Raw genomic sequence first — 19,183 nt, 5'->3', positions numbered from 1 at the left:
CTGCAAACTCCTAGGATCACTTACAGCTCAGTTGGTGGAAGACCACTTTTTTATATAGTTCCTAAACTTAGGAAAAGCATTCCAGAGAATATTAGGAATACCAGCCTGACATGGTATTTATTTATTTATTTTCTCCCCAATTTAGACTTATCCAATTCCACCCACTACACAGGTATTATTAAATCCAGATTAACAATATATGTTTATATATATATATATATATATATATATATACACACACTATATTGCCAAAAGTATTCACTCACCCATCCAAATCATTGAATTCAGGTGTTCCAATTACTTCCATGGCCACAGGTGTATAAAACCGAGCACCTAGGCCTGCAGACTGCTTCTACAAACATTTGTGAAAGAATGGGTCGCTCTCAGGAGCTCAGTGAATTCCAGCGTGGTACCGTGATAGGATGCCACCTGTGCAACAAGTCCAGTCGTGAAATTTCCTCACTACTAAATATTCCACAGTCAACTGTCAGTGGTATTATAAAAAAAGTGGAAGTGACTGAGAACGACAGCAACTCAGCCACGAAGTGGTCGGCCACGTAAAATGACAGCAGGGTCAGCGGATGCTGAGGCGCATAGTGAGCAGAGGTCGCCAACTTTCTGCAGAGTCAATCGCTACAGACCTCCGAACTTCATGTGGCCTTCAGATTAGCTCAAGAACAGCATAGCGAGCTTCACGGAATGGATTTCCATGGCCGAGCAGCTGCATCCAAGCCTTGCATCACCAGGCGCAATGCAAAGTGTCGAATGCAGTGGTGTAAAGCACCACCACTGGACTCTAGAGCAGTGGAGATGTGTTCTCTAGAGTGACCAATCACGCTTCTCCGTCTGGCAATCCGATGAACGAGTCTGGGTTTGGTGGTTGCCAGGAGAACGGTACTTGTCTGACTCCATTGTGCCAAGTGTAAAGTTTGGTGGAGGGGGGGATTATGGTGTTGGGTTTTTTTTCAGGAATTGGGCTCGGCCCCTTAGTTCCAGTGAAAGGAACTCTTAATGCTTCAGCAGACCAAGAGATTTTGGACACTTTCATGCTCCCAACTTTGTGGGAACAGTTTGGGAATGGCCCCTTCCTGTTCCAACATGACTGCGCACCAGTGCACAAAGGTCCATAAAGACGTGGATGAGCCAGTTTGGTGTGGAAGAACTTGACTGGCCTTCACAGAGTCCTGACCTCAACCCAACAGAACACCTTTGGGATAAATTAGAGCGGAGACTGCGAGCCAGGCCTTCTCGTCCAACATCAGTGTCTGACCTCACAAATGCGCTTCTGGAAGAATGGTCAAAAATTCCCATAAATACACTCTTAAACCTTGTGGAAAGCCTTCCCAGAAGAGTTGAAGCTGTTATAGCTACAAAGAGTGGGCCGACATCATATTAAACCCTACGTTTTAAGAATGGCATGTCACTCAAGTTCATATGCGTGTGAAGGCAGATGAGCCAATACTTTTGGCAATATAGTGTATATTGTTCAAGCTAGTATATGCCTATAGTGTTGTGGCATATATATGCTGCCTGTGGTTACTTTGAGATTTTGTCACTAAAATAAAAAGTGCTGTATAAATTAAGATTTATGATTATTATAGATTACTCGATTATTAATATAACTGATTTTGACTGCCCCACAACACATAGTGAATTGAATCAATGATATGTAATACACCAGTGGATGAACAGCAAGCAAAACAGTGGGTAAAGGAAATGGAAAAACCACTACAATTTATGCCTAACGCTGGCTAATACTAGGCATAAGCACTAGGCACTAATTAGCTAATAGTATTGGTAGGGAGGTACATGGCTTCTTTTGTCAGAGTGTTCTGACTGGTGAGGAGCGAGTCAATAACCAATCTGTTTATTCATGTCCCCACTGCACTGCTGCCATTTGCATTTTGATTGGAATATTGTCTGTAGCCACAGCTTGTATGTGTGGAGATGCTTTTGATAGTCTTTATAAATCTGTAAATAACTTCTTATCTAGAGAACAAAGAGGCCAGATGTGTCCTGTGCTCCCCTCCTGTGTCTGACTGGGTGAGTGTGTGTGTACATGTAGCCCAAGTAATCAGACAGCCGATCTTACCCACTTCTGCCACGAAAAATCCTGAAAATCTTTATTGACTCCTCTTGATTCGTGATGATGTTTTTAAGAGGTTCAGCTCCTCATACAGAGAATGCTACTGATGGCTGCCCTAGATTTCTTTGGGTGGTGATCTCCATTGTGAGTCCTGGAAGGGCCTACAAAGCTCAGTTTGTTTTGCTTCCTCTGGATTTAACCCAATTAGTCAGTTGAAAAGTCTAAACAAGCTCTGTTAAGTTACATGTTGTGCTGGTTTTCTAAGTAAAAATGAAATGACATATCCTCCACTTAAACACTGCGATTTTCTGCATTTTTTTCTATTTATTTGCTGATTTTAACATAAACAATAATAAAATTGTTACATGTGCCATAACCTTTGTACAGGCCACATTTTGTTTAATTTTTGCCAATACATGAAATTCAGCAAATAAACAGTAATTGTGCATTAAAATTAACTAAGAGTATCCAAACTTTTGCATACAACTGTACATGGTGCTTTAGAGTAGTGCTGAAACTGAACTGTGGTCAGTAAGAGTCCATTAACAATGTTGGGCATCCATGCTGGAGATACATGCAGCATACTATTTAAATAATAAGCAACTTTTCATCAAGTTCAGATCTTAATAAACAATCTCCACTTCTACTTTTGAAGATGAATTCGGGATCAAATGAAAACACATTTTACAACATGAATTTGTTATTCCTAGCAATAACTGTAACTTCTAATGACTAAGAAGCTGACTGAGAGCTCATTTAACTGCATTTTTAATGTATATCCAGGAAAGAATTTCGCTTAAAAAAGATGAAAATCTTGTATCCTAAAAGTACTTAGGCTGTGCAAAGCTCATGTTTTTGTCATGATCCAGGATGGTATTTACCTCATATCGTGATACTGGTGAGCTTGAAATATGTTACCCAGACAGTAAAGGTCTAAACCAAACTGCCTAAAGGAATCAGACACCACGCAGTACTTAACAACATTCATGTCAAACCCTGTGTCACCTTTGATCGATGACTGTTTGCTTCTACTTCAAATAGTATCCAAAGCTCTTTCATCAAAGCCCTAGCCACCGCCAGAGAGGCAGTTACACCGTCGACAATAACACGGACGGTTCTTTGACACTCGTGTTCGTGAACACAACAGCTGCGCTTGAAAAACGCCAATAGTTCCTTCTCTCACTCTCCAAAGGAAAGGGAGTGAAATTTTAAAGAGCCATGTCATGGGCCGAGAGCCTCAGGTCTGCTCTTAAAAGATACTGCCCGCAGAAACAGGGAAGGGGGGGTGGTGGCGAATTTATTAAAAGCAGCTTGGTATGAGCTGTTCCACGCTGAAAAGAATGTTAACAAGTTCAATTTCCATTCAATCAGCCTCACAGTGCTCTTGGAAATGTTCCATTGGTAGAGGAGGAGGGCGAAAGAGGAGGGGGGTTGAAATCATCTATATGGTAATTATAAGGATGATTCTGGCAGTAACTTTGGCCAGCGTGAAAAGGTCAGTTCACTTAAAGATAGTTTATCAGTTTTCTGCACATATTCACTCCAGCGCTGCCGTTTAAAACCAACATGGCCAGGTTTCATTTTTTCAACCATTTATGTGTACCTGCCACAGCCCCTCCTTCAGCCAAACAGAGGGAAAAAAAATGTAATTTTGAATGGAGACAAAGACAAATTGCTTTTCTCACTGTTCTACACTGTACTCTCTTTCCTTTTCTCTCTTTCTCCCTCTGTATTTCTCTCTTTCTTTCTCTCTCACGCCTTTCATATCGGTTTCTAACCCTCCAAACCAACAACAATCCCCCCCCAGTACAAAACCACCTGACTCCCCCCTCCTTTCCGTCCCTGCACTGTGGGTATTTAAAACTTGTTCAACATGATTTCATTTCATTTCAAGCACTGGCTGAGAAAACTAAATTACAGAATCAATCACGCAGAAGGTCAGACTGAGACTTCATTACAGGTATTGCATGCCTGCATCAATATCTTTCATTTATGACCGACCCAATATGTCACAATGGTGGTCGGATAGAAAGAGAAGGGGAGAAAAAGAGGGAAAAAAGAACGGGTTGGGGGAAAAAAAGAAACATGGAGGTGAAGGTGGGAGAAAAAAAATCCACTTTAAGAAATTGATGTACAACCAATGTCAGAACTACTCAGGTTGGAAGGGAGATAACGCGGAGGAGAGAGTTTGAAAAGATGAAGAGAGGGAGAAAGCAAGTGAGAGAGCAATAGCAAAGAGGCAACAGAGAGAGGGAATGAGAGAGGAACAGAGGGAAAGAGAAAAAACAGATGAATGAGGAGAGTGAGATGAAAAGAGAGACAAATAAAGATGGAGATGAACAAGGGGAGAGAGGCAGAGAGAGAGACGAAGAAGAAGAGAGCAGTAGGAGAGCGTGTATGAGAGATACTGAGAGAGTGGAGACAGAGGTGAACAGAGGGAGCAAGAGAGAGAAATAAAGAAGGAGACTGAGAAAGGAAAGATGAACACAGTGAGGGAGAGAGAAAGGTGAAGAGAAAAAGAAAAAGAGATGAACAGAGAGAGCAAGACCAATGAACAAAGACAGAGAGAGAAAGAAATGAAAGGAGAGTAAGATGAATGAGGGAGATGAACAAGGGGAAAGGCAAAGAGAGAGAGACAGAGAAAGAGACAGAAAGAAAAGGTGAACAGTAAGAGAGTGAGTGAGCGAGAGAGAGTCGAGAGATAGTGAGAGAGGGATGAACAGAGAGGGAGGGAGAAACAGATATGTGAACAGAGGGAAGGAGAAAGGGGAGAGGGAGAGACTGAGTGAGAGAGATGAACAAAGAGTGAGATGAACAGACAGGAGAGAGAGAAAGAGAGAGTTAGGAGAGAAAAAGAGAGGGAAGGAAAAAAGGTGAACCGAAAAAGGGAGAAAGAGAGAGATAAGGGGAGAGGCAGAGAGAAATAGAGATGAAGAAGGAGAGAGAAAGAAAATGTAAACAGTAAGAGATTGAGTGAGCAAGAGAGAGATAATAAGAGAGTTGAGAGAGAGAGATGAACAGAGAGAGCGAGGGACAGAGGTGAACAGAGGGAAGGATGAAGAGAGGGACAGGGAGGGAGTGAGTGATAGAGAGAGTGAGAAAGAAAGAGAAAGAAAGAAGGAGAATGGGAGGGAGGGAGAAAGAGAGTTAAACAGAGAGAGGGAGAAAAAAAGAGGTGAACACAGAGAGAGAGAAACAGAGTGAGAGAGAAATGAAGAGATCGATGAAAAGAGAGAGGTGAACAGAAAGCAAGAGAGAGATGAATAAAGAGAGATGCACAGAGAGAGAGAGAGAGAGAGAGAGAGAGAGAGAGAGATGAACAGAGAGAGAGAGAGAGAGAGAGAGAGAGAGGTGAACAGAGTGTGAGAGATGAACACTGTACAGCGCAGCTTTCTGCAAGACTGCTCATATTTTCCATTCTATTCTCCGAGCTAGCAGAAAAGGTCCTGTCACTTTGTGAAGAATTACATTTTAAACTGCACTGCATTTCACCTGACAAACACCTGGCAACACCCAAAAGCACCTTCCAGGGTTACCATGCGTACAACAACTGCTGACACACAAATAACCCATTATTCCCTGGAAAAAGAGGAACTAACTCTTCAGGGCAATCAAATATTACCGTCGCTAAGCAATAAGCCATTAACGAAAACAGTACATCCGCATCCAACAATGATAAACGGCCTTTGTGTTTTTAATCTAAAGTAAACAAGATGCAAATCATAAATTTGATCCAAGTAGACACATTTAATCATCTGCTCATGTAATTAGACAGTTATGACCCTGTTGCACTTTCTGAGCACAAGCGTAGTGCATAGAAAAAAGAAAAACAGCAAGAGAAAAGAAAGTGAGGAACGAAAACCAACCTTTCTAAACAAGACGTCCAAAATGATTCATGTACACTCTCATCAAAAGCCAGACTGACTCTGTAATAATAAGATCCCTTTCAAGCACTGCATGTCTGAAGAAATACAGGACTGTGCACATGTCTTTCAAAAGTAAAGTAAATTTGGTTGCAACCATTTATCAGGGCAGTAAATGCATTTTATTTTGTTGTAAAAAACTCTACATGATACTAACCCTTTAAAATACCAGACTTATTACAAAGCCTTATTATTCAGTAACTGGACTAAAACACAAACTGACTCATTTATCCTTCTATTACAGATGTGTATAACAGAAGTTTGGTCCTGACCATTTAAGAGGTAAAAGAAATACAGATACACATTAATACAGTGAAGTTACAGTACAGTTTTCAAAAAACATAGCCACAAACGTAGCCACTGCATGGATTTGTTCACATTCCCCTGATTTAGCATTAACATTTATCACTGACATGTAAAATAATATCAAAAAGTGATTCAGAGTGGTTTGATGTGAAATGGAGAACCAACTCTAACAGGAACAAGGAATTGCAATGTCTTTAACACAAATATAGTCATTTTATTTACTATCCAAAACAACCAGTGAACATTTCAGAGACTATTTTGCCTTGATACACCTGGAGGCATTAAAAAAAACAAAACGTTTGATGCCAAAACCTTTTTTAAAAGCTACTGAAAAACAATGTCTCAGGTATCATTATTAGCTTACTGGTGAGGTAGCTTTAAGAGACATTAAACACGTCTGGTTCCTATCACCACCACTGTGAACACTTCTCACAATTCTCACATTGTATGTTTCTCTAGAACAAACAACTCTGAATGCCTTTGTTCACAATGTAACCATTTAACAATGCAGAATTTCTTGAAAAATTGGTGGAACACTGAACACACACTAATTAAAATAAAAGTTCATTTGTAGCTTTACAGAAAAAGTCCCATCAATTTAACATGTGAATAAAACGTGGTTTTTGCACACGCGCTAAAACTGTCGAAAAAATGTGATGACGTGAAAAAATATGAGATCATATGTGATATCATGTTACCATGTGAATAAATGTGTGATTACATGTGAAAACTTGTTGACATGAAAAAACGTGTGATTACTTGTAAACATGTGGCTTCTGAACATGTGAAATATATGTAACTTTTCTTATTCTAATGTCATTGTTTTTTGTACTCAAATAAACAGCTTTAAATATAACAGGCCATCTAAATAACAGCAGCTACAGGTTTGTGAAAAGAAGAGCTCTACTCTATGAATTGGAGGAAACGGCTCTTGGACGCTATCCCGCCCCGCCGGTTTCGGGCAGCTCTGAAAATCAGAGCGATCCCATGCTGTGAGACAACAGCAAGATTGAAACGAGAGCGAAGGGAGACGCAGGGAGCTTGTTAGAGGAAAGTCGATTAAATAAATAATGACTTCATGTTCAGGGCCCTGCTAGCTGCCCTGGCAGCCGACGAGTGTGTTTCGCTGAGCCGGGGCTTTTAGTGAGGCGTCCCAGGCTGAATAAACCCAGCGTCTGTACCCTCTTTAGACCAGGGTGCCACTGTTGTAGCAGAACCTCATATCTCTGTTAAATTTATAGGAGAACAAGAGAAAAGTTATTAACTTTAATGTAGTGTAAGAGGCAGTGTTTCCAAAAGGTAAAAAATGAAAAAAAATGGAGCAGGGAGGTTTTAATATGTCTGAGGGTTATATTACACACGTTTGTTTGTGAACAACTGAAGCTAAAGTTGGCCTCTTATTCGAATTTCCCGTTCCACCTTGAATAGTGCAGGAGTTACATTCAGGCTCCTGTACAGGCACTGCTCCAGTTAAGGTGGAATGGAAAATCCAAACAAAAAGCTACCAAATAATAAGCCAACTACAGCTTTGTAGAAATTCAGATGTGAATGACTATTTTGCCTATAAAAGCAATTCAGATTTACTTTGGTTAAGGGACGTCTCAAAACAGTATATCATGATCTATACCAAAACTGTCTGAAATTTTAATTATACCTTGACAAACATTGTTGGCTATAATGCCCACTACTAGTATCCTGAATAATGGCTCAAATCTAAATTGATCCTGTCCACAACCATAAAATTATAGCTATTTTAGCTTCATAAACCGCCTTCTTAAGTGAATGGCTAGCATAAGCATGGAAAATGGAGCTAGTGTTGGAACACTGGTTTATTTTTATCAATTAGGAGAGGCTTTTAGCATGGGATGGATTATGTTCTTCATAATAGGAAAGTGTAAGAAACTCTTTAAGATATGGCAACATGATAGTGTGTCATGTTAAGGAGAGGGAAAGTGCTATGACATGCAAGTTTGGTTGATTTAATTATGAGAATAATATACAGCCAAGGTGCTGAATGAGTGCACAGCACTTGATCTTCAAGTCAATTTGTCCTGTGCAGAACTAAAACATGAATTAGAGAGTTCTCAAACTACTGGTTTTGGAGAAAACCTAAATTAACACAATTTTTCCTCTTAAAATTGACAAAAGTACAGATAAAATTCAGGCTTCAAGACAGGTGCTACTGCTGTTGTTAGCTATGTGAAAATGGCCTACAGTGACAAACCACTTAAGCAACTCTACTGTTCATATGAGATTACTTAGCAACTTGATTTGATGTAATGTGAGGCAAGCATGTGATGATTTAGCCATGCAGTTTGCTCCACGCTAATTGGTCATTATAAGCTTCCATTACTTGTTAGCCACATTAGCCTCACAGCTCCAGCACAAAACTAAAAAAGCAAACTTCTAACATGTTTCAGCTAATTGACTACATGTGGGAGAAGTGGAAACTTGTATAAATGTGATTTTTTTGCATTGAACTATTTCTTTAAAACAGTGTGACTGCTTAAATATAGTCTGTGTGAAGAACTGATACAGATCAAATTCCATTAAACTGGAGTAGCTGTGAATTTTTCAGAGGGAACATGACTGACAAAACAGGAAGAAAGACAGAGAGAGAGAGAGAGAGAGAGAGATAGATAGAGAGAGAGAGAGAGAGAGAGAGAGAGAGAGAGAGAGAGAGAGAGAGAGAGAGACAGACAGACAAAGCCACCAGGCAAAGAGCAAAGGGCCTGTATTCTCCCAAACACGCTTTAATAGAGTCCCAACACAATCAGAAGCCCAGCCTGGTGACGCATCTAAAGAGGAATAAATGTTTGAGAATCAGATCTAATCCCTTCGCAGCAGCGTGAGAACGGGCCGACCCGTAATTGTGTCAAGGTTCCGTTTTTCCTCCAGATGTAGACGAGCCTAACTGACCATGAAATGAAAATTCTTTTTTCCCAAAAAAAAAAGCCTTCCGGCAGTCACTTATGCTGGGCAGAAATTTTAAAAGCTGCGATTATTTTTACATGCCGGCAGCAGGGGGATGAGCGAGGACAGAAAAGCTGTAAAATTTTATGGTGCTTGTCCATTTGCAGATGCAGATAAATATCTGTAACATGTTTGCAGTTTTAAAAATGGGGGGAGTTGTACATAAAGATTATGCTTTGTTTGAAAAAAGAAATGGCTTTCCATGATCCAGACACTTATATTCAGTGTCAAATGCTTTTGCAATATTCAAGAACCCATTAAGGAAAGAAAAAAGAAAAATACAGAATGTGCACATCATCTCAGAGCTTATGACCTTTCATGCTTTCTTATATATTCATATTTCGGTGACAGAGATTTCATTTCTGTAATAGCAGCGTTTAATATAACTAGTCTAGCCGTGACATTTCCCTCTCTCACTCCTCGATGCATTCATATTGCAGTGGCATTTAGGAGCCACTCCTCTTTTTTTTGAATTAGCCATCATAACAGCTCAATCATAAAACATTAATGTTATGAAGCGCCGGAACGCCTCTGCCAACGTTATGTTCCATGTCACTTTTCATAACAGCGAGAGGTGAAGGCAATATATTCATATATAGATTTGACCTTTATGAATGGTGTCTTTATCCCCACGCATGTTATATACACAATAATGGTTAAAGGTTCTTTCCAAATATCCATGAGCAAGTGTCCAAAACCATGAAGAAAAGACCCCAAGTAAAACAATTCAGCCATATTTGGACATGTGTTGCACAAAGTGTGAAAACCCAAGTAGGGAGTAACTGTAATTATTATGGTAGTAGAAGTAGCAGTAAAAACACAAGGTGTTCAATAAATATTTTAGTGTTCAATTACATCAAGTAAAAACTACATGGGACTTCCATTTCCATTCTGACAAGCTGTGTTTACCATGTCATGAATGAATTCACAAAGGCAGATTTAACTATTAGTCTAAACTAGAATAATAATTTACTTATTCAGTTAGTTACAGCTAAATCACAACTAAGCCCACTCAATATGCTGCATTCATGCTCTGTCAGGTTTTTGTTTGAATGGTTTCTCTTGTATACAACTTACTAATTTTGCTTTTAACAAAGTAAGTAAGCATTTATATAGCTTATGTTAGGTAATGACTGTCTGGTGAGTAAAGCTAATCTGTCAGATGTAAACATTTAGTTCAGAAAAATGAAAAAAATTATTTGATGAATTGATAAACACGCTCTATGAAGCAGGCTGGATGTGGCGCACGGGTAATGTGTAGCCCAGTAATTTGAGACTCCTGCTCCAAAGTTTCTAAGAAATTGGGCAGCACCAAGAGAAATGCAATCAAAAAAAAGCAAAGTGTTCAGAAGTGTCCAATTACTGCACTGAAAATAGTTATTACCACTGCTCAATTTCACATTGTTCCAATTCCGATACTAAGGTAAAAACACCTTACCATTTTCACCTGCTTCAACTTTATTCATCATCAACCATTGATAAACAAACTTTATTTTCTACACAAACGGTTTTATGTCAAACATCTGTTTTTTTTTATAACATTGCTTAATAGACTTTAGTTGCTGAGATGCATCTTCTGCAATCAGAAGAGGCTGCATCATTTAAAAATGACATCTGTGCAAATTTAATCAGCTAGCGGAGGTGAATGAGGGTTGGAGCACTTTTTTATTCCAGGCCAGAGGCTATTGGTAAATACAGTGCTGATCGAATACTCACCACAGGGAGTCCATTGTTGATGCCCACTCCATCCTGTTCCATCAAGTTTCTGGAGATGGTTATGGAGGGCAGGTCCAGGCTCTGAGGGGGGAACTGGGGAGTAAAGGGACCCCGCTGTGTGTTGGCGTGTTCGGGCAGCCCAGGGAAGGGTGAGCCCCCTTCCTGCAGTCCCAGCCCAGACTCTGTCTCTGGAGGAGGGGTGATGGGAGGGATCTCGAACTCCTCATCGCCGAGATTGGGAGTGTGAAACGTCTGGGTGAGAAAGGGAAAAAAGAGACAGGTGTATATTAACTGATATAGCTACTGTTAAAATGAACTCCAAGGAGTCTAGAGTTATTATTGCTGTTTTGCTTTGATTTACATTATACAGTTACATAGGCAGCTACATAAAGAATTACACAGATACGTAATAATTGAAATTTATAGTTGGTTTACATTTTGTATGGAAATGTTTGAGATAAAAAAAATGTCCAAAGCATGGAAAAACATGTTTTTTCTTTCTGTAAAACAAGTCTTAATGCCGAACAATAACTGTTAATAATAAAACATCTACTCTCCTACGTACAAACAGAAATGTAGTATTGATCAAATTTCCCTGCTGGTTTCAAAGAGCTACAAGTGAGAAATAATTCAACAAAATGTACGAGGAGGCATGTCAAGGTGTACACACCACGGGGGAACTAGGGGGGCTAATAGTTCGACAATGTTGAGACTGTGTAGTTATTTGGGTTCATTTTAGGCTTCCCATGGAGTTCCAATTTACAACTACTTTAAAAATATATGCTCCAACTGCAGTAATATTAGTGCTGTGTAAATTACAGAGAGATTATCTGGGGCTTCAGCTCCGTGATGCTAAATGCCAACAAATCTGACCCACTAAAATATTTTCTGGATCGCTGGGGGGAGGCAGTACTAAGCCAAGCAATTTAATTCTCACAAAAGAAATCAAAACTGCAACTATTCCGCTCGTGCAGTCTGCTGAAAGAGAGCACAGGAGAGAAAAGAGACATCAAGCCCTGTAATATCATGCTGCATCACACTAGCAGGCAGCCATGATAGAGACTGGTTAATCTGAGGCTGGAATGATGCTGGGATGAAGAGAGGAGAGAGAGGGAGAGAAGCAGGCTTTAGAACACATTTTCACAGATGATTTTGGCTGGTCAAAAGTGTTTCGCTTTGTTCCTCACACTAGCGGCCGTAAATCTGCTCATCAAAGCTGCCTAATCCTGCAGCCTGAGAATTAAACTCCACCGTCACGCTTAATTTACTTAGTTTGGCTTCTTGGAGATGGAATTTCTCACCTGCTTGTGCTTCGTCTTGATCAAGACATTCTTACGGTGTACCTCTTTTGATCTCCCTCTCCATCTGTCACTCACTCTCTCTTTCTCTCTCCATGTTCTCTTTCCTTGCATTCTCTGTTTATCTTTATACCAACTAGAGGCGCACAGTGTATGACCAGTCGACATTAAAACATGCAGACAAATTGGAAAACTATCATTACCTGTCTGAAACTGGAATTATAGCCTGTCATAGCTGTGTAAAATGAATAAATTAATTCATATTTTTAATCTGCCTTCATATGTATTATAATGTATATATGTATATGTATGTATAATGTTATATTTTTTTAAATGCAAAGAAACTACAAAAAAACAGTTATTATCTGTATTGCTCACAATGAGGTGCTAATTATCAGTTGTTGTATCAGCCCAGAAACTGCATATATGCTTAAAAACTTCATAGAAAAAAATCTGGTTCCATTAACGCCCTTTTAAAGTTAAGGAGTTTTTTTTTCCTTATGCTGTAAGATGACTATTCCACAGACAGAACGTTTCGTCCTGACAGCGACACAGAACTCTCCTCTTGTCACAGCCTTAGGTAATACAGACTCAATTGTCTTCCCAGGTTATAAAAAAATGTGCAAATTATTAAAGAACAAGTGCAATGATGTGATATGTTTCCAGCTTGTAAAAACACACCCTGGCTTGAAAACTATCCTTCATCCCACCACTCTGTGCTGCTCTTGCTCCTGCTCCATCTGCTATCTGTCTATCTTTCAGCAAAAGTATTAAGTGCACAGCAAAATTAAATCTGTGAGTAAGTTTCCTGGACAGGGATTAAACCTAGTCCTGGACTACACGGCATTCTGAATGAAGATTCTCCATTGAAATTAAAACATCGCCCAGAACAAGGCCTAATCCCTGTATGGGAAGCCAAACCTATATGTTTCATCACTGCCCAATCCTGCTTTTAATTTCTTTTTGTTAAGTTAAGCCTGAAGATTCTACCAATATATGGCTGTTTTTTCAGCACAAACTGATACCTTTTAATGGCACCAGCACAATAAAACCAGATAGGATTAACTGAGCAGGAATTTGCTGACACAGTCTTTGATTAAAGAGTATAAATGATTCACTTGCTTGCTTTAACACTCACAAACACATTTGGACAAATGCTTGAAACTAATTTGTCTACTACTTGACAAGTGCTGATGACTTCCAGCACCAACTATTCCAATCACTGCACTCATATTGTTCCTGCATCTCTCTCTCTCTCTTTCTCTCTCTCCTTTTCCTTTGGCTTTATTCCAGTGTTTAACTTTCGCTGCTGGTCCTGCAGCTGGGAGTATGTGCAGAAGGAGCTCTGTGTTCACCACTGCTGGAGCTTGAGGCTGACAGCATGTAGGACATCTTAACATCATATCCAGCCAAAACTGTTTAGAGATCCACACAACTCTGCTTACAGTCACAGAGACTGTGTGCTCATTACTCCCTCCATGTGTTGGAATCAAAACAGTCCTGCTGCAGATGGCAGTTTTAAAACGCCTGTCAAAAGTCCAAAGACAGTGACCAAAGACATAACAGTGATCTTAGACTTGATGAGATAGAGAGACAGAGAAAAAAAAAGAACGAAAGAAAATGATATGAAAATGTAGCAAAGAAGGACAGAAGGGGCAAACAGAAAGAGAGAGAGAGAGAGAGAGAGAGAGAGAGAGAGAGAGAGAGAAAGGGAAGTATGTTATACTGGGAAATGGTTCAAAAGGGCAAAAGAAGGAGAGAAGAGGACAAAGAAAAAGAGAGAGAGAGAGAGAGCGAGAGAGAGAGTGAGAGAGAGTGGAAATGGGGTATTCTTCTGCTTTGCCCCATGACCTTTCTCTGTGAATAAGACCTGCACTGCCAGCATGTTTTTACAAAAACAATGAGAGAGAGAGAGAAAGAGAGAGAGAGAGAGAGAGAGAGAGAGAGAGAGAGAGAGAGAGAGAAAGTAATGCCCTCTGACCTAAATATCTCTAAAACACAAAGCTAAGCAAAGCGCCTGATGCAACTTCCAAAGGACGCATGTTGCGTCTCTTTCGTGTTATTTGGCAGAGCAAAAACACAACAAACATGGCCGTGACCTTTAAGAGTAACAAAGCAAAGGAAAGAAGGATGAAGAAGGGGAGAATAAAAAGGTCTGAGAGAGAGAGGCAGACAGATCACTGACTACAATGAGAGCGGTTGTGCCTCTTGTCCCACTGCTAATGATGATCCAAATTAACATCTGCTGCAAGAGACAGTGGGGTTTGTGTGTAAATGTGAATTGAGACGTGCAGTTTGGGGGGGGGGTCTGTTGGGGGGTTCTTGTCTGGTGTTGGGAGTTGTCAGCTGTCAGTATCAGTGTGTCAGTGTGTTGTGCTGGGAAGAGGTGCCAGACTGGGACTGTTTTCTGAAACTCAGTACTACTGTACATTATTGCTAACTGTGTGTACACTTGTGTTTGTTTTCATATGTTATAACAAAAATCTTTAACGTTAAAAATTACAAACGGGGCTAACAAGGGCTACATTGGTCCTCATGTTGTAAAATACCTTTTGAAAACCGAAAAGCTAAACCACTTCTTTGTGGTCGCTGTGGTTAAGGCAAGGGTTCGGTTTAGGGTTAAGCTTAGAAAATCCTTATTGCATATACAGTTGTACGCAAAGGTTCTGTACATTTTACTGAACAGTTACTGTTCATTTGCTAAATGTAGCACTTTGGGGGAAAAATAGCACATTTTATATTTTCGTTTTTAATTTTCCAGCAAATAAATAGAAACTGTGCACTGAAATTAGCAGAAAATGGCATATTTAAGTGTCTTCTCTGTAGAGGATGTGTTATCTCATTTTCACTTAAAAATCAACAAAACATGCACTTTGACCAAAGCGTTTAAACCTTTGCATACAACTGTAGCTCCTTACGCAATACATACAGGGATATACAGTACTGTGGAAAAAGCTTCTAAGCAAATTATGTTGAAATATTAGACTAATATTAGAATAAATACAAATAACATTAATACAAAAAGTAACGATTTTATGTATGTAAAAAGTTTCATTTAACCATTTCCAAGCCATTCTCTCCTTGCAGCATTATTTGTAGTTATTATTCAATACCTAGTTTGGCCAATCAGTGCTTCATTAAATTAAATCAGGTGCTCTGGTGGTGGATTTCAACAACTCTATGCAATGGCTGTGGGCATCAAGGAGAAATCGAGAACCAAACCTGTGATCTTCTAACCAGCCAAAAGGACAAGAAATTCTTGTTACTTTTCACTGCATTAATGTTTGTTTGCTTTTATTGTAATGTTATCTGGCATTTTTACCAGCAAAAATTAAAACTAGCAAAAACAGTTTACAATTTACTAAGACTGTTGCAAAGTACTATATATGACCCCATGTCCTGACAACAGATAACACAAACCAGTGCTGAACATATTTTAAATGCAGCTTACCACTGTGCACTGTAAGGGGGGACTCTGCCACATTGATATGTTAATGTGTTAGTGTGTTTTAACTATAAAAAAGTCAGTTATTGCCAGTGATAACAAAAGCATGTTGTAATTTGATATTTATCATCTCTAATCTGAGGCTCATTTGCACAGGCAGAGAAATTCTTACAATACCATATTTATGTTTACAAGTAGAAGAAGAGATAATTTACTAGTCAAGTCAAAGTTTACAACAGGTGTTGTCACAAAGCAGCTTTATAGAAAATCTGAGTCCCACCCCCCATGAGCAAGCCAATGGCGACAGTGGCAGTGAAAAACTCCCTAAGGACGAGAGGAAGAAACCTTGAGAGGAACCAAGACTCAAAAGGGGAACCCATCCTCCTCTGGTCGACACCGGATAGCAAACAATTTGCATTTGATGAAACCATTTTTTACTTGAACCCACCAACAAAGAATGTAAGTTAAATGTAAATCTTTGTAAATATATTTAATTCCTTAAGCCTTTACATTAAGCCAGTACAGCAAAATTACACTATCACTGCTAGACTTTAACGGGTTAAGTAATAATATGAAATGTAATCGAGCAGCTCCATTCATTGTGTTCTATCTGTCCATACATACCCAAACAGCATTCTTTGCGTGATGCCATAGAAGACCCATTTGTTCTTTTAAGAACCTTGTAGTGGATGTCTCATTTTGTAAATGAGAGAACCTCTTCAAAGTTTACAGAACCTAAAGGTCATATGAAGAACCCTTAAATCAAGGTAAAGAACCTTCATATTATATTAATGTCCTCTAAACCTTTAAAATGTTTTCAGACTCACACAGCTCATTTTGCAAAAAGGTTCTTTAGAGAACCAAAAGGTCTTTCTTCTGTGGTGTCGGAACCATTTGTTGCACCCTTCTTTAAAAAGAGTGATCTATATACTGGGCTTAGAAATGCAGACATCACAAAGGAATATCCAGAGTCTCTCCATAAACCTGGTAATCTAATTCAGCAGAGCAATAACCAGCACTTGTCAGAAAGGCAGTGTGTTGCAATTACAACACACAGTTGCTGACTGGATCGATGGAATGGAGCCTCCAATGTCAGGAAAGCAGAGAGCGCTGCGCTCCTCAAATGACAACATGGTGGTAAAAGTCTTGCAAATGTGGTCTCCCTGAAATCCATCTCAACATATTTACGAGCAGTTTCATGTGGGTAACCTGATTGGGTGTGATAAGAGATACTGAAAATGGAACCAAATATAACTGTGTTAGTTTAAATACAGATGGAATAGAAGCATAAGCGTTAGTTCTTAACATGTAACTGTTAAGCTGATGTACAAGGACATCAATGATGTCACGATACCACTTATCGCTTATCTTTCAGTACCGGCTAATGCTGATACATTTTCTTTCCTTTAAAAAGTGCTAAGCTTTCAAATGACCTATTTTAGACCGAAGCCTTCATTTAACATGGTCATCTAAAAGTACCATGCTAAACTACTCAAACACTTTAATGTCATAGAGGAAGAAAAATATCAAAATAACTCATGTAAAACTTTGATTTTCTTATTTAGTAAAGCAACGTTTTATTCAAGTTGAATAGAGATCTCACTTATAGTGCACATGCAAAATTAGACTATTTATTAAAATTGTACTTAGCTAGACTTCTGTTGTTCTTATAATAACATTAAGCTACATGTGGCTACTGTTGTTATTAAGTTATCTACTTTAATTTACCTTATGTTGCCCTACAATTCTGTGATTTCAGGTTAAATTTTTTACAGGATTAGTTCGGATTTCTTCTTGGTTTTTTTTCCCCCTAAAATATGTGACCCAGCACTGTTTACTGGTATTGGCCTGATACGGATGTTGGTGCCATCTCTAAAGGAAGAGCAACTATATTTTAGAATATGCAAGGGTGTGTGCTTTATGTTGTATGCATTGCACTAAGTTTTCATTCGTATAAAGGCTCTAGATTGCGTTCCTGGCCATTTCAAATTGCTTTAGAGTCGTAACAGTTTAAGCTCATTTCAAATGACTAAGAGAGCTGTTTTCAACAGCATAGATTTAATATGCTTCTCCACACTTATCTGTTGGAGCAAAAGGAGAACAATATATGCAAACGATAACAGTGTGCATGCAAATTCTAAGACTGTAATGTGGACTGTTTATTTTTTTGCAAATGTAAAGGCAGAGCAATCTAGTTGGTTAATGCTAAGAAGATCTAGCAGAATCCTAACCCCCAACATCCCCAACCCCCCCCCCAACACACACACACACACACACACACAAGCCTCTTTCTCTCGTTTTCTCTCTCTCTGTTGACACTTTAAGTAGATTAACGAAGCATTTGGGCGCACCAAAAACCCATCACACTGTCAAATTACACCACATAGAAGGGCAAAGTCTTCTTAATGTCTCTTAAGGTCAGGTTACAAGAAACAATACGCAAACACATGCTAATATGTTTCTGCACTTCTGCTTTTTTTTTAATACCATGCTAGTTGTCCTGCAGCAGTGTGGCATCTGCAGTGTGGAGGGGGAAACAGTTGTTCCTTTTGATAAAATGGAAATGAGATAGAACTACCAGGCTACTAGCCCCCACCACAGCTTTCCCCAGCAATGAGCATCACAGAATACCTTAGCATGGCCAAAAAATGCTCTTCCGATATCTGTATCACGGGAGACATTCACAGTTCAAAAAGAATAGTTTGGCAAAAAATCTAATTTATCAATTGATCGACCAAAGCATGTACATTTTCTGACACTGTATACCATACCTTAATCTATACAAAATCCTAAAGAACAGACAATGTAGCGTCAATGTCAGATGCCTGTCCCTGCTATTTTTAGCTATGCGGTATATTTTGGTTCACTTTTATAGATAACAGAACATCATACTATATCTAAAAACACATAAGCAACCCTATTACTTAAAACTCAACGTGATCTGGGGCACATAACGGTTTAAAGAATGTATTTTACTCTGTGCTAATTTGAGCACACAGGCTTTCATTAATTCTTAGCTACTTTAGCCTAATAGCTCCAGTGCAAAAGTAAAGAAGCAAATTTTAGCCAACAAACATGCCAATTTACCCAGAGTTAACCATACTTATATTACAGTTCTTCGAAGCTCCCAGCATTATTTATGTATTCATTATTGTACTTAACAATCCATTTTTTTTTCAAGTTATTAATAATAATAACAACACTTTCTTTATAGAGCACTTCTCATTCACCAAGAAGCTTAAAGTGCTATACAATCTAACCATAAAAATAAGTAGTAAAATCAAAAACACATTTTTTTTTTAATTACTGTTTGTTCCATATGAATAAAGTCTGCTATGTCAACACAATTTTTCTTTCAATTCACTCATGTTTAGCAAGAATTGAGTTAATTTAATATATTTTTTTCATATGAAACCAATCTACACATCTGCATCAG

General features: G+C 39.0%; 1 protein-coding gene across 2 annotated transcripts in view; it reads right to left on the bottom strand.

Annotated features, from left to right (window-relative positions):
- The window catches only part of tox3 (TOX high mobility group box family member 3), a 65,821-nt gene that overhangs the window by 8,675 nt on the left and 37,963 nt on the right, over positions 1–19,183 (bottom strand). For both annotated transcript variants that reach the window (XM_036584044.1, XM_036584042.1), the window contains exon 3: positions 11,005–11,256. In XM_036584044.1, the coding sequence (XP_036439937.1) occupies positions 11,005–11,256 (252 nt within the window). The remainder of the gene's footprint in view (positions 1–11,004; positions 11,257–19,183) is intronic.

The sequence above is a fragment of the Colossoma macropomum genome, unplaced genomic scaffold (genome assembly GCF_904425465.1).
Source record: "Colossoma macropomum unplaced genomic scaffold, Colossoma_macropomum, whole genome shotgun sequence".
NCBI lineage: Eukaryota > Metazoa > Chordata > Actinopteri > Characiformes > Serrasalmidae > Colossoma > Colossoma macropomum.
Note: the sequence above shows the minus strand (reverse complement) of the source record. Positions and strands in the feature narration are given on the sequence as shown.